The 16,733-nt window shown below is 46.8% G+C and overlaps 1 protein-coding gene across 1 annotated transcript in view; it reads left to right on the plus strand.

The window, feature by feature from the left end:
* TSPOAP1 (TSPO associated protein 1) overlaps positions 1-16,733 on the plus strand; it is a 2,768,302-nt gene that overhangs the window by 729,464 nt on the left and 2,022,105 nt on the right. The window contains exon 14 of the mRNA XM_086954028.1: positions 5,574-5,750. Within this exon, the coding sequence (XP_086810154.1) occupies positions 5,574-5,750 (177 nt within the window). The remainder of the gene's footprint in view (positions 1-5,573; positions 5,751-16,733) is intronic.

Here is a 16,733-nt window from a genome sequence, read left to right on the forward strand (position 1 = left end):
ATCCCTCTCTGGCAAGCATGTTGATGAGGCACTGCAGACCATCTTAAAGGACACAGATACTGCCCGCACACTCGGGACTCTCTAGTATAGAATCGCAGCCTTTTTGTGGTGCCAAGGACGTAGCTCCACTTCCTATTTTCAAGGGAGTTCCATCCAGTATTGGCTCCTACAATCAGAACCAACAGCGTTACTCAAATCAAACGCAGTCACATAGGCAAAGTACCAACAGGTCCTACATAGAAAATCATCGTATAGCCGAGGCAACTCTTCTGAGAAACAATGGATTACCTTGGAGCCCACCTTTATTCCCTCCAAAAACTTCGGAGGTCTAATCTCTCACTTTTATTCCAATTGGTCAAAGGTGACAGAGGACCGTTGGGTTTTTTAAACGTCATGTCCAAGGGCATACTCTAGAATTTGTCAAATTTCCCTCTTTCTACACCTCCAAAGGGACCTCCACCTCCTCATCTACGGGAGTCGTTTGCACAAGTGTCTATATGGATACAAACAGGGACCGTCTGAGTGGTTCCAAATCTCCAACAGAGTTAGAGTTTACTCTCAGTTCCTCATCAACAAGCAAATCAGGAAAGTAGCGCCTGATTTTATATCTTTGCCCAAACTTTACAGATGTTGTACCTCAAGAAAGTCCGAAAGTTCTTATGCCAGAAAGACTTTATAAGTACACTCAACCTCCAGTATGTCTATTTTCATGTGCCAATCCTTCCTAGGCTCCGGAAGTGGCTACGCTTTACAATAGGTACAAAACATTTTCAATTAAAGACCTACCTTTTGGACTTAGGTCCGCGCCACGTGTCTTTACGTAGATCCTGGCACCAGTGGCAGCTTATCTACGTCTGCAAGGCATACAAATGTATCATTACTGAGACAATTGTATAATAAGGACTCGCTCTTATTTACAAGCAGTCCAGCACACCCAGACTTGTCAGTCACTGTTTCAAAACCTGGTTTTCAATAAATCATGACAAGTCCCAATTAGTCCTAGCTCCGTTATGAACATTTCTCGGAGCATCAATCAATACACTCCTAGCAAAGGTGTTTGTCTCACACAAACGACAGGCCTGCAGCTCCCATTTGGTGGTTCCTCTATGTACAAAAAGGTCCGTTTCAGTTTATCTTCAAAGTCATTCCTGGCCATGGCTCCACCTGCATCCCGTTGGCTCCCAACTACAGATTACACATGAGAAAAATGCTAGAGGAGCTAGGCAAGCAGTGGTTGCAAGTCTCCAGTTCATTCGAAGATCTCATTCAAATCACTCCTCGGATGCGAGAAGCCTTTTATTTGGTGGGTACAAGAAAGAAATTTGTAGAAGGGGAGTGCGCTCCTTCAAGAGGCTCCAAATTACACAATCTCCACAGACTCATCCCTTGAGGGTTAGGGAGCACATCTTCAAGGGCTGAAGGTCAGCGGGAAATGGAGCCCTCAAGAAAAGGCTTGGCACATCAATCTGCTAGAGCTAAGTGCCATCTTCTTAGCCCTCAAATCCTTTCGTGCAATTCTTCAAGGGGCCACAGTATTGGTTCGCACAGACAATACTACAAGTATGCATTACTTCAACAAAAAGGGAGGAACGAGGTCGGTTGTTCTATCTCAGGAAGCCCAAGAGAAATGGGTTTGGGCGATATAACTCAGGGTCAATCTCTTGGCTGTTCATGTGCCGGGAGTTGCAAATGTGCTGGCGGACACCCTCAGGAGGTCAACGGTGTCCAACCACGAATGGGAACTGCAAAAGCCAACGGCGGATGGAATCTTCCAGCCGTGGGGTCATCCTGATCTGGACCTCTTTGCGACCAAGAAAAATAGCTAATGCCTGTTCTTTGCAAACTGGCATCCACACAGGGACTCTCAGGGTAATGCAATATCGATCGACTGGTCTCAAATATATGCTTACGCCTTTCCTCTGATACCGTTGGTTCCCAGAGTTCTCCGGAAGATGAAGAAAGAGCTGTGTCGCTTGATTCTCATCTCCCCCAGTTGGCCTCGCCATTACTGGTTCACCGAACTTCTTCTCCTCTCAGAGTGCGCTCCATTACAGTTTCGACCAATACCGAATCTCCTCTCCATTCAGAATGGTAAAATTTGCCATCCGGATCTGGCTTCTCTAAAAATAACAACTTGGCGCATGAGCACCTTAAATTCGCTCATCTGAATATCTGTGCGGATTCTAAGGAGGTACTGGCTAACGCGCGAGCACCTGCTACAATAAAGACATACAGACTTAAATGGAAAAGATTCTGCATTTGGTGTCAATCTGCTGGGGTTCACCCATTTCATGCAACGCCGGACCACATATTACCTTTTTTCTTGCACTTAGCAAGATCAGGATTATCTCATGCAACGTTGAAGGTCATTCTGGCAGCTATTTCAAGGTACCGTCAGGATGGGTCCATCTCTCTTTATTCTTCAAGAATACAACAGTTCTTTAAGGGACTATTCAGAATGTTTCTTCCTGTACGTCGTCCGCCTCCATCATGGCATTTTAATGTAGTATTAGCGCAGCTCATGCGCCACCCATTTGAGCCAATTCACAGGGTGTATTTCAAATTCCTAACATGGAACGTTTCTCTTTTGCTAGCGAAGAGTCAGTGATGTTCAAGCTTTCACCGTCAATTCACCTTTCTTACAATTCACGTCCAATTCTGTGGTGCTACGTACAAACCCAAAGTTTATGCCTAAGGTCCCTTTGGGTTTTCACCTGAACGAACCAGTCATCTTAAAGATGTTTTTTCCTATTCCGCAATCGCCTACGGAGAGGGCATTATATGCTCTTGACATCAGAAGATGTTTTAAAATTCAATTTACAAAGGACCTCTGACATTCGCAAATCAAATCAACTGTTTGTTGCCTATGGAAAGATACGGCAATGACAAGCGGTGTCTAAACAAACCATAGCTAGATGGATTTCAGCAGCTATTGACTTTTGCTATCTACAATCTAGAAGACCTTTACAGACAACTCCAAGAGTTCACTCTACAAGAGCTGTTTCTTCCTCGACTGCTATTTTCGCTGGAGTTCCTCGTCAGCAAATCTGCAGAGCAGCAACTTGGTCCAGGAGACATACTTTCACCAAGCATTATTGTTTGGATGCTGCCAGTTAGGCTGATACGTCAGTGGGTCAAGCGGTTCTACGCAATCTTTTCAGATAAGATGAGCCTCTGTTTTCCCTCCTCCTCTGTACTACTCTCCAGACGCTTATTCCATGCCTATATTGGGTGCATTCTCATGTGATTGCAAGTTTTTTCATGCATATATGAATGTTGGCATTTTATTATGTAAATGTATATACTTGCTATGTACAAACTATGTTACAAATGGCGTCTACCAAGCATTATTTCGGTACTGCTATCTATTCTGATTCAGGCATGTGAATCTATGAAAGACACCCTAATACTGGAGAAGAACAATAGTTACTTACCTATAATCTTTGGTTCTCCAGTATTGGTGTCTTTTATAGATTTACATGCAACCCGCCCACCTCCCCTCAGAAGCTCTTGGCTAGGAAGTTTTTAGCTTCACTCCTGTGCGAGAAAATCTGAGAGCCTGAGCCTCTGAGGAGAACATTGTGGTGGGTGCTGTCGCCTGATTGGCTGCAGTTTGGACTATACAAAATGACTAGGATAGTCATGAGTGTGAAAGTTTTTACTCTTGTAGCTTGGGCTACTTTACTTCCTGGTTGGTTATTACCAAGTTTTTCCAAGGATATTATTGCTTTTTTATGTACCGTGGGACTCCCACTCCAACGACGGGGAATGATTCAGGCATGTGAATCTATGAAAGACACCAATACTGGAGAACCACAGATAACAGGTAAGTAACTATTGTTCTTTCCATACCTGCTTTATCTTGTAAGCCAAACCTAAAATATGCCTCCATAAAAGTACATTTAACAGTATGTAGCTTACATGAAAAATCATTTTTAAAGATCTTTCTTCAGAATTGCTGTCCTAAAAGACTAAATGAAGGGGCTAAGGAACATTTACCTCCTTCCAGCTTCCTTGTAGCCCCCTACCAACTTTTTCTCCTCCTGAAGCTAATGAGTAAATTTCAGATTAACAAGATTTAACTGTGTCATCTTTCCGTTCCCACACACTTCATTGGCCGTGTATTCACTGCATGCTCATAGATTTTATTGGCGGAAAATTAGGGCTTTGCATTTTTGTTACCAGCTTTGTGTCACCTACAGTGGAACAGAAGTAGACCAACTTGCACTAAAGACCACTGCCTGCCTGAATCATCTCTCGCACTGCCAGCTGCTATTCCATACAGTGATATCCTTTTTTAAGAAGGTCTAGACACCTTCCTTCAGTCAAGTTGTCAGTGTTGTATATCCATTGTTTTTTTTCTTATCAGAGGAGCCCAAGGGCGACTTTGTGGGGCCATCAAATATTCTGAACTAGCTACACTTTTAAGGATTCATCAAAAGACTAGTTTTGAGAAACAGCTTAGGGCCACATGTATCAAGCAAAATACCGGTCGCAAACCGGCCGATTTGCAGAATCGGCCTCTTTACAACTGGTATTTAGCCATTTGGGATGCATCACCCCAAAAGCAATTAGAAAAATAGGTAGTTGCATATTTTGCGATTACCCATTTTGCGAGTGCAGTTAGGGAATCACTAATTGCGATTCCCTAAATGCAATGCATTATGCATCAAGTTGATGGTAATTTGCAATTTCTTGAAAAAATGCAAAAAAATTCATTTTTCATAAACACATGCCATTAAGGCATGTGTGTGCACCTCGTGTGCATATTTACCTTTTTTCTGGGGTTCAACAGCGTGGCCTTTTGGCCTCTTTGCACCCTTGAAATTGCATGCACAATTTGGGATACTTATTTGGTACTCGCAAATTTTGGTACTCGCAAATTGCGAGGGAAGCCATTCCTTAATAGCTAATCACAATTTGCGATTCGCTGTTAAGGAATATTTAGGAATCGCAACCTACTTGCATAGGTAATTCCGACTCCTTATTAGCGATTCCTTGTAATTGCCAATAAGGACTCGCAATTCCTACCTTTGATGCATGTGCCCCTAAAAGAGCTGTCTGACTCTACTTAGTCTTTCTACATTCTAATTACTTGCTGTGGAGTCCATGCATAGGATAGAAATAAGAGAGGCCAAGGCTGTAGTTGTTGAATTAACCTTCATGGAGACCCGGTTATGTCAATCATATTCCAAACACCTGCCCACCTGCCCCTCCATTATTGGACAAAAAACATAAACCAATAGGCATCTTTCTTGAGGTACAACCCTCTTCATGGAAAGGGATTATGACAATTTGTATGTCGTATCGCATGCATGATAAGGATAATTGGAAGCTCTCAATTTGACTACTTTGAGAAGCAGATTCTGATCTTACTACTTGGTGTACAGTGATTTTTTTTATGAAATCAAATAAAAGTATATTATGATGATGATGGGTGTACAGTGTACTCATTGCATAGGTGAGCACTTGAGGACTGGATTATCAGAATCAAAAGTAAATACAACTAATCCCTAGATCTTTGGAATATTTTTATTTACAGCTCTTTAACATTTTATCTTTTCCATTTGTAGATGAAAACACCTGTGCATCTGAAAAGTTCCAGTATTGAGGTGTGCAAGAAAGCATTTGCACGGCAAAGGGCAAAGGATCTGGCAGAACAAGCCTGTGCACTTCTGGCAAAAGATAAGCAAATTGAGGCTTTACAACAAGAGTGTCGGGAACTGAAGGCAAAATTGGCAATGGGGACGGTAAGGAGCATTGAAGAATATATTATGTTTTATATACTACATAACATGTAACTTTTTGGTTTCTTTAGGGTCTCCTAAACCTTAAGTTAACAGATGGGATAGCGGATATCTTTTCAGTTCACTTATGCGAGACATTTCTAGTTTAGCCTGTGTGTGACATTTGAACGTATTCAGTATGACCATTTGAATTCTACTATAGCCATAGGGAAGACAGGTGCTACTGGGCCCCAACCGTGGTGATAGGGGCCTGAGGTCTGCCCTACTACAAACTGATTCAAATACACTTTCCACATTTGACTCTCAGGATTACTAGGCTGAGCAGTCAAACGCTTCTTAAGGAGGTGTTGGGGGAGTAGAGGGAGGGTGTGGGGTTGGCAAAAGCATAGAACTTAACAGTCAACCAAAAGACACAAAAACATAATGTTCAGCCCAGTGCCTACCTTTTGGTAAAAGAAAGAACTTTAATAACACAGCATATATTAATAATACACACCCAAACTAGTTGTCACAGATTTAGGGTTGCCATCTAATTGCAATATCCAGTGAGGCGCTACATCTTTCGGTACCCTGGCAATGCTAACAGAGATTTCCTCTGCAGTCCAATGTGGTTTAACCCCGACAAGGCAATGATTGGCATGCTACATTTCAGACAAAATTGTCCTAACCTTAGATTAGCTCAGAAGTTCAGTTTTGTTTCATCATTTCCAAATTAACCGGTAACATACTTGCTTTTGGTCCTCTGGTTACCTGTGTTCTGTAAATGCAGTTGAGCGGTGCTGGAAGGGCGTGTGCAACAATTCACCATCTGGGGCTGTGTGTCTCATACTGCAGGGGTTGTGGCTGCGGCCTCACTTGAAACCTGATGTCTGAACAAGCTTTGTGGAGCAAGTTGTAGGAAGGTGGATATCTGACTATGGTTGCCCCCAACTTTTTGCCTGGTGTTTTGCTGGTTTTCAACTTAGTTGGCCTGGGATCCTGCTATCCAGGACCCCAGGCTTCCTGCTCTCTCTGTAAAATGGACTCCATGTACCTTAGGTACATATCTAATTGGATACTGAGTCACCTTATCAGTCCCTGTACAGTGTATCTTAGGTACCCAGGGCATAGGTGCACCCAGGGCCTACCAGTGTCTGCAGCATGTATTACGCCAACCCTTGGCTGGCCATCCAAATCTGACACAACTGGCTGATCTATCAGCTGGGGCAAGGTGGTGTAATCACCCTTTGATTTAGATATAGTATCCCTATATCTAACCCTAAAATGGACACATATCCTCCTATCAGTCACTCCTATGGCAGGCCTTCTCAATCCTGAAGGCAGAGTGCTTGGAATTATGTGAGATGGTGCTCTAGCATGAGCTGAGCCTGTCTGCAGCTTTCGGAACCAAGTCCTTTAGCTGTTTCCATGATAACGCTATACCATATAGTCTTAAGTGCATTATAATCCTCGCGGTTATTGCCAACTTTGGTATAACATCAAAACATGTCGAGTAAGGTGTCATACGAATTGGAATACTACCCCCTCGCCAATTCTGGCGACGGGGGTAGCATTCCACCCTTCTAGAGGGACACGACATGTATGTAACTGTGAACCCCGGTTAAAGTTAACTCGAGCCTCAGCATCACAAAATGGATGCTGCCACCACAGACAGAAGTCTGACCTCCTGCTGCTGGGAGTCCATCCAGCGAGGGAGGCTTGGACAAAGGGTTTCCTGCCTTGGGAGGTGCTAGCACCACCCCAGACAGGATTTTGTGTATTAGGTAGGACAGGGCTGAAAGGAATGAGACAAGCCTGGGGCACACAAGGTGTCCCTGTGCATACACCGGTCTAAACCAGTTCCTGGGGCACTCCAGCCCTAGAGCTGGCGCAAGACCGGACAAAGGATAGGGGGTGTAACCACCCCTCTTCCTGGTACCACCCAGAGGAGGGACCTAGTTGTAGTACCGCCCCCTTTGCCGGATAACGGTAGGAGCTGGTCCCATTCCAAATTTAGATTATCCTGAACAACTCTCAAGAAGAAACTCTGGACTTCGACGTTCTGCTCCACAGAAGACTGAAGAAAATCTCCCTTGTGGGCAAGGAGTGTCCACCCTTCACAAGCAGGCACCATCAGCGTCCAGCGGCTTCCCTTTGTCGTCTTCCTGCAAGGATCCAGACTTCAGAGCCCGACGAGACCCGGATTCCCAGACCTCTCCGACCTCTACCTACATCTGCAGCACAGCTGAGATCCGTGGGTGCGACGAGACACGTGGGACCGGCCATCTTGAAAGAAGCAGCACTTCGCTCCAGCACGACTTCAGAGGCATCCTCGTCCAAGTGCTTTGAAGACTGAGAAGCCCCGACCCCGAGCAGCTCCTGCACCAAAGACCAGCCCTCCAGCATCCACAAGATCTGCGTGGGGCCCTTCTGCCTGTTTTCTGCTCGACGCGTTGTCTGGTCTCTTGCCGGCTGGCTAGTGACCTCCTAGACGACGAACTCCGAAATCTTCACTGCTGGTCTGGTTGCTCCAGACTGGCCCTTGCTCCCTTCCAAAAGAGGAGCACCCCGGACCCTCCTGGTCCCCTCCAGACGCCGTTTCCACGCACCGCGTGGGTTGCCTTTGCCAAGGCCTGTTGACTCCGAATCCGAAGCCGACACCGCCGACAGCGAGAGCCTGCGTGGGACAGCTCGTGCCTCCATCCTGGTCGTCGAAGACACCACCTGGTCCACGTGGCTGCAGAGACAAGCGTCCACCCTCACCTGATCGCGACGACATCTGGTTTCACTCCTGGTTCCACTCCAGTCACTGGCTAGTGACTTTGAACATTGTCCCCTCTGCTTTCAGGTTCTTCTCTTCACTTATCCACCCTTGGATCACACCGGACATCTTCCTCCTGACCGCCTGCAGCATCTTTTCTTCCTGGCTCCATAGACTTCAACGCCGGAACCCGACACGACTTGGCACCTATGCACCCGCAGCCTGTGGGTGAGGTAACACGAGCATTTTGTTGCTCAAGGGTAGCTTGACTCTCCTAGTGTCCAGTTCCACAGTCGTTTTAGTTCTACCTAGTCAGGATTGTCCGTACTCACCTTTTTCATAAACTGTACTGTCCATAGACGTTGTACGCATCTCGCGTGTGAGTTCACACTCTGCACTTGCGTTCCGAGGGCCTCCTATTACTTACCTCAAGTTAGTGTAGCGTGGTCCCAGCGATCCTACAGCCTCTGGACTGCTCTATTCCTTTTATCGACTTTCACATTCCACTTACTTAGTATATGGTTTGTCGTGCCCCTAGGCACCATTGTAAATTGTGCAACTTGAACGTATTTTTCCTAAGAGATTGTCATGTGCTTAGCCCTCTGATCTCATAAAGAGTTCAGAGGTGTATGTTAGTTAATAAATACTTGTTTATTTTCATAACAGCCTGTGTGGTGTCCTTTCACTTGGTATTCAAGGGGTTATATGTGGTAAAACAGCTGGCTTCACATGCCAAAAGAGTTTAGCCTAAGACTGCTTTGTCCATGCTACTATTAGGATAGCTGGTCTATAAGGTTTACTTACAACCAATCACCATAAGGGTTGTTTGGACTGATACAAGGTGATCACTAGAACTAGTGAGCATCATATATCAGGCCAACTTCTCACATTGGTGTGCAGCGGTTGGGATTTGAACTTGCTGTTGTTTTTACCAAATATAATCTTGAGATATCATTCGAAAGATCACATAAGGTACCATAGGTACATATAACAAGCTTAGAAATACTCTGAGTTCTACTGAACCAGCTGTTGTAGTAGAAAGGGAGTAGCACACCCTGACTACAACTCTTTGCAAGGGATCAGTAGGTAAACCCATAGTGTAGGTAAGTGCACCACTTACACCTCACTAGAAAAGCATGTCTACCACAGGAGAGAACACAGTGGCTCCCCTTGGTGATATTGACCCTCCACAGGTCATGTCAAGATATGCAGCCCTTAGCTTCCAGGAGATGAGACAATTGTGTACCTCCAGGAACCTAAAACAGGGTTCTAACCCTACAATTCCTTTTCTGATTGGTCTCTTAGAGACATTTGATGCCAGAAGGGCTTCTAATCCAGGCCCATCTGACCCTACAGAGGGAACCATACCCCCAGTAGAAGAGGGCTCTAATCTCCCTGAAACTGATGAAGTGGAGGAAGATGGAGACTCATCTGATGGAGAGGTAAACCATGGTCAGGGAGGAGTCAGCAGACTTACCAGGGCCAACTTAAGCATGTATGAGAATGGAACTGGGGGAGCCCCAGGCCTATCCTCAGGCAGGCTTTACCTTAGGAATAGACGAGTTAGGTCTCACTCCAGAGGCTCTAACAGATCTATTCACACCCATGTCTCTCGGGCATCTTCTCAGGGAGGGATGACATCCCCTCAGAGAAGAGAGCATGAAGCTAAGATGAGGGAAGTCAATCTGAGGATTGAGAGGGAAGAACTTGCCCTTGCCAAAGAAAGACTTGCCTTTGCCAGAGAGCAGAAATTGAGTGGGGCAGAACCCACTGGTGGCAGCATTATCCCTAGAGATAAAGACAGGTGCTTTGATACTAGACACCTGAGTAAAATAGTGCCCCCCTTTAAGCAAGGGGATGACATCCACAAATGGATGACTGCTCTGGAGAGGGCCTGCACTGTCCAGTGCATCCCCCAGAGTCAGTGGGCAGCTATATTGTGGCTCTCCTTTGAAGGTAGAGATAAGCTCCTCACTACTAGAGCTGAGGATGCTAACAATTACCAAGTCCTGAAGAATACACTGATTGATGGGTTTGGCTTAAAAACTGAACAGTACAGGTTGATGTTCAGAGACACCCAGAAAACTCAATCTCAGGATTGGACTGACTTTGTTGATTGTGCCACTGAGGCTCTAGAAGGCTGGCTACTGGGAAGTAAGGTTACTGATTACACAGGATTGTATAATCTAATTATGAGAGAGCAAGTCTTAAATAATTGTCAGAACCAGTTATTACACCAGCACCTGCTAGACTCTGATCTGTCCTCTCCACAAGAATTGGGTAAGAGGGCAGACAAATGGGTCAGAACCAGGATTAGGCCTAAGAACGAGGGTGGTGACCAAAAGAAAGAATCAACCAAGCCTCAAGAGAAGGGTGGGAATAAATCTTCAGATCAAACCACATCAGGGCCCCAAAAATCCTCTGAAAAGGGTGGGTCCCAGAATCCTTCCAATACCCAAAAGAAATCTTATTGCCATACCTGCAAACAGGTAGGCCATTGGAAAACTGACAGCAGTTGCCCAAGGGCCAACAACAATAAGAAGAACATACCCCCAGGTAACACTTCCAAGCCTCCTGTTACTACTAGTAGTAATCCCCCAGGTGGTGGGAGTGCCCCCAAGGATTGGGGTGGATTTACTTTGGGAGTTCCTGGGGACTCTGGCCTAACCAGGTCCCCTGACTTAGATACTTTTGTCTGTGAGACTGGCATGGGGTTTGCCAACTACACAGCTTGTCCCAACACTTTGGACAAGTACAGACAGGAGCCCCTCATCAATGGTCTAAAAGTTGAGGCCTTTAGAGACACAGGAGCTAGCATCACCATGGCGACCGAGAGCCTAGTCCCCTCAAGGCAACTTATACCTGGAGCCACATACCAGGTGACCAACATTGATGGAGTGCAGAGAGATCATCCCATGGCAGTGGTCAATCTCAGCTGGGGAGGTGTCACTGGTCCCAAGAGAGTGGCAGTGTCATCAAACTTGCCTGTAGATTGCCTACTAGGGAATGATTTAGAGAGGTAGAGCAAGAAATCCATTCTAAAATGGTAAACCCCCGTGGTAAGGTTAGTGGGGCAGTGATAGCCACAGCCCCAGTCCAAGATGTCCTCCCTGAACAGGTCAGGAGGGCTGTGCCAGTCACAGCCCAATCTCAGACAGATTACTTCCCTGAACAGGTTTGCAAGGCTGTGATGATAACAGCCCATACCCAAACTGAGTCCCTTCCTGAAAAGGTTGGTGGAGTTGTGATGGCCACAGCTCAAACTCAGACAGATAATAGTGTTGTGAAGCCTGAAACTATGGATCACTCCACTCAGACAGAGAGCATTGAGGAGGAAGAGAAATCTCCCTCCCACCAGACTTTAGGAAAGGATAAGCCTCCTCAGGGAACTGATCTTACCCCTTGTGAAGAAACTGCCCCAGAGGTGGTCAGGCCTAGCCTGGCAGAGCCTCTGATGTCAGTGGACCCTTCCAAGGTGGGACCCAGTCTGTTGCAGGTAACCTGCCCCTCTCTACCCTGCCTCAGTCAGCCCAGGGCTGTGGAGGTCAGGGAGGCCAGTGGTGGACCCCAAAGGGCCCCCTGTCCAAAAGAAATCCTCAATCAGCAGATTAAAGGCACTGAAGCTAGTAGTCCTAGCCAAGTGAAAATAAAACAGACTCCTGAGGGATACCCTTTAAACTTAGTTAGGGACCTCCCACAGATGGACACTGTTGGGCACAGCCAAACCTGGGACCTAAAGGCCCCAAACCTGACCTGTCCCTCCAGTAAGCCAAACAGAGGGACTCAGCCTCCAGCTTTAGGTAGCCAGATGTTGACCCTGAGAGCTCACCGCAACTCAGTCCTGGAAAGAAAGGCACATATGGTGGATAGTGATTGGAGAAAATTGAGCCCGACATTAATGGAGTCTCACTTCAGTACTCCATCCCAGCACCAGCCTTTTACTTTGCCAAAACACACCACAGGTAGAGATTCCCTATGGTGGAGACCCTCCGATACCCTTAGGGTGAGGGATTGCTTAGTGGACCATGAGATAGGGGGTAACCATGCCAATGCATATACCACCTCATATGGCCACTCAGGCAATATAGGCTTACCAGGACAAGGATAGCCTTATCTCCTTTCGTTTTGGGGGAGGGTTATGTAGGAAGGTGGATTTCTGACTATGGTTGCCCCCAACTTTTTGCCTGGTGTTTTGCTGGTTTTCGACTTAGTTGGCCTGGGATCCTGCTATCCAGGACCCCAGGCTTCCTGCTCTCTCTGTAAAATGGACTCCATGTACCTTGGGTACATATCTAATTGGATACTGAGTCACCTTATCAGTCCCTGTACAGTGTACCTTAGGTACCCAGGGCATAGGTGCACCCAGGGCCTACCAGGGGCTGCATCATGTATTATGCCACTCCTGGCTGGCCTTCCAAATCTGACACAACTGGCTGATCAATCAGCTGGGGCAAGGTGGTGTAATCACCCTTTGCTTTAGATATAGTATCCCTATATCTAACCCTAAAATGGACACATATCTTCCTATCAGTCACTCCTATGGCAGGCCTTATCAAACCTGAAGGCAGAGTGCTTGGAATTATGTGAGATAGTGCTCTAGCATGAGCTGAGCCTGTCTGCAGCTTTCTGAACCAAGTCCTTTAGCTGTTTCCATGATAACGCTATACCATATACTCTTAAGTGCATTATAATCCTTGCGGTTATTGCCAACTTTGGTATAACATTATCAAAACATGTCGAGTAAGGTGCCATACGAATTGGAATACTACCCCCTCGCCAATTCTGGCGACGGGGTAGCATTCCACCCTTCTAGAGGGACACGACATGTATGTAACTGTGAACCCCGGTTAAAGTTAACTCGAGCCTCAGCATCACAAAATGGATGCTGCCACCACAGACACAAGTCTGACCTCCTGCTGCTGGGACTCCTTCCAGCGAGGGAGGCTTGGACAAAGGGTTTCCTGCCTTGGGAGGTGCTAGCACCACCCCAGACAGTATTTTTTGTATTAGGTAGGACAGGGCTGAAAGGAATGAGACATGCCTAGGGCACACAAGGTGTCCCTGTGCATACACCGGTCTAAACCAGTTCCTGGGGCACTCCAGCCCCAGAGCTGGCGCAAGACCGGACAAAGGAAAGGGGGTGTAACCACCCCCCTTCCTGGTCCCACCCAGAGGAGGGACCTAGTCGTAGTACCGCCCCCTTTAGCCGGATAAAGGTAGGAGCTCGTCCCATTCCAAATTTAGATTATCCGGAACAACTCTACAAGAAGAAACTCTGGACTTCGAAGCAGGCGCCATCAGCGTCCAGTGGCTTCCCTTTGTCGTCTTCCTGCAAGGATCCAGACTTCGGAGCCCGACGAGACCCGGATTCCCAGACCTCTCCGACCTCTACCTACATCTGCAGCACAGCTGAGATCCGTGGGTGCGAGGAGACACGTGGGACCGGCCATCTTGAAAGAAGCAGCACTTCGCTCCAGCATGACTTCAGAGGCATCCTCGTCCAAGTGCTTTGGGGACTGAGAAGCCCCGAGGGACAGCTCGTGCCTCCATCCTGGTCGTCGAAGACACCACCTGGTCCACGTGGCTGCAGAGACAAGCGTCCACCTTCACCTGATCGCGACGACGACATCTGGTTCCACTCCTGGTTCCACTCCAGTCACTGGCTAGTGAATTTCAACATTGTCACCTCTGCTTTCAGGTTCTTCTCTTCACTGATTCACCCTTGGATCACACCGGACATCTTCCTCCTGACCGCCTGCAGGATCTTTTCTTCCAGGCTCCATAGACTTCAACGCCGGAACCCGACACTACTTGGCACCTATGAACCCGCAGCCTGTGGGTGAGGTAACACGAGCATTTCGGTGCTCAAGGGTAGCTTGACTCTCCTAGTGTCCAGTTCCACAGTCGGTTTGGTCCTATCTAGTCAGGGACGTCCGTACTCACCTTTTTCTTGAACTGTACTGTCCATAGACGTTTGTACGCATCTCGCGTGTGAGTTCACACTCTGCACACGCGCTCCGTGGGCCTCCTATTGCTTACCTCAAGTTAGTATAGCGTGGTCCCAGCGATCCTACAGCCTCTGGACAGCTCCATTCCTATTATTGACTTTCACATTCCACTTACTTAGTATATGGTTTGTCGTGCCCCTAGGGCACCATTGTAAATCGTGCAACTTAAACTTATTTTTCCTTAGAGTTTGTCATGTGCTTAGCCCTGTGACCTCATAAAGAGTTCAGAGGTGTATGTTAGTTAATAAATACTTGTTTATTTTCATAACAACCTGTGTGGTGTCCTTTCACTTGGTATTCAAGGGGTTATATGTGGTAAAACAGCTGGCTTCACATGCCAAAAGAGTTTAGCCTAAGACTGCTTTGTCCATGGTACCATTAGGATAGCTTGTCTATAAGGTTGACTTACAACCAATCACCATAAGGGTTGTTTGGACTGATACAAGGTGATCACTAGAACTAGTGAGCATCATATATCAGGCCAACTTCTCACACAGGTAATATGGTGGCACTAGTCTTCTGCATTAGCGGCCTTCCTAAACCATGTGTAGACAATTCACTTAGATTGCAGGTGCAAACTCTGGGCGGTTGTCATTATGTGGGTGTCTTCAGCCGTTGTGGCCTCTGGACTTCCTTGGGCTTCTGCTTTGCGAGTAAAGAAGAATCTCTGACTTCAGTATGAGCAGCTCTAGTCTCTCACAGGCTCTTGGCAAGATGACAATGTCACATGGCTTAACAGTTTTAGTTTTGGAAGAGTTTATGGTAAGAAGCTCTAATGGAAACCGGAGGCCCCCTTGCAAAGTCCTGCTGTTATTTGAACCTCGGAGTCGTGTGGTGACATTTTGTGAGCATGTATATGCAGCAACTGTGTGTCACATGTATGATAGTCAAACTCTTTGTGCTAATACTGGGTAAAGTGAGGTCCATATTTTATGAACCTGATTTAGCATAGCTCAAGATGAAAGGTGCATATAGATTTTTCAAACAGTGGAAGTGTATTGACTGCTTTCCTGTAGGTGATGGGCAGACACCCAGATGCCGAAGTAAAGCAGGCTTGAGAGGGAGTACCCTTAGAACTTTAATGATCTTATTAGAAGAGGGCCGCTATTTGGTTCTTCCTGAGCACTGGATGGTAGCAGTGAGACCTCAGTTCTCTTCCAGGGGATCATCATCAATAGTCATAAGCACATGAATTTTCCCGCCTATGCGCGGGGACCCCGGAAACAATATATACACATATATGGGAAAAACATATATGAAGCTATAATCAGCAAATGTAGCCTTCCATGCAGTAAGAGCTGGGAATTCTCCTTGCACATATACACATTCAAAAAAGCAGGGAAGAAAAACAAAGTGCATTTGAACTGCTTTAATGGCGTTTGTTTGGGGGTGGTGGCAGCACCTCATTACAGCGCTCGAGAAGGCGAGCAGATTGCGAGGGCTTTCCTCTGCTCCTACCTGTTTCCCACTGATGCATTGAATCTCGTTTTTTTAACACTTCGAATTGATTTTAATAATTGCTGTGTTAATATTTTGTGTACCTTTTAAAACTCACCGCTTCAAAGCATTGCATTAATCAGGTCCCCCTGAGCCCCGTTCCACCGCGGCTTCAAGTGCCGATTGTTGTGGAGGGCTAGGTCGAGCGCCATCTTGAGTGTGGGCCGGACCCTGCGGGACCCGAGTTAGCGGTCCAGCGGAGGGTGTGGCTTGGCCTACAAGTAGTCATGCACTCTTAAGACGCGCAGCGGCCACGCGCAGCCTGCGCGCCGAAGGAGCGCCAAAGGAGGGTCCGTCTGTGCCCGTCCGTGTCCCGGACGCGGCCAGCGCCAGCCCCCCTGTCGGTGCCCCACAAAAGCCCTATAGGGTCATAACTTGCTATTCCCGTGAGTACCTTATGGCACTAAAAGCCAACTCCTGTCCATGCAGTGATAATTGGGAGGTAGCAGACATTCCCTCGCGGGAGTGTCATGTTTGCAAATTCCGCTTTCAGCCCATCTTAAAGTATCCTGCTCTCAATCCTAATGATTCCTCATACATCCGAGCAGGCCTGATCAATGCCAGGTCACTGGTCAAGCACACTGCTGATATTTTTCAACTACTGAGCGATAATCAGCTTGATCTCCTTTTTTATTACGGAAACCTGGCTTAATGAGACATGCGGCCCAGCTGTCGAATTTGCTATCCCACGAGGTTTCAAAATTGTTAGGAATGATCGCCCTCTAGGCAGAGGAGGCGGTA

Source organism: Lissotriton vulgaris, chromosome 2_1 (assembly GCF_964263255.1).
Source record: "Lissotriton vulgaris chromosome 2_1, aLisVul1.2, whole genome shotgun sequence".
Lineage (NCBI taxonomy): Eukaryota > Metazoa > Chordata > Amphibia > Caudata > Salamandridae > Lissotriton > Lissotriton vulgaris.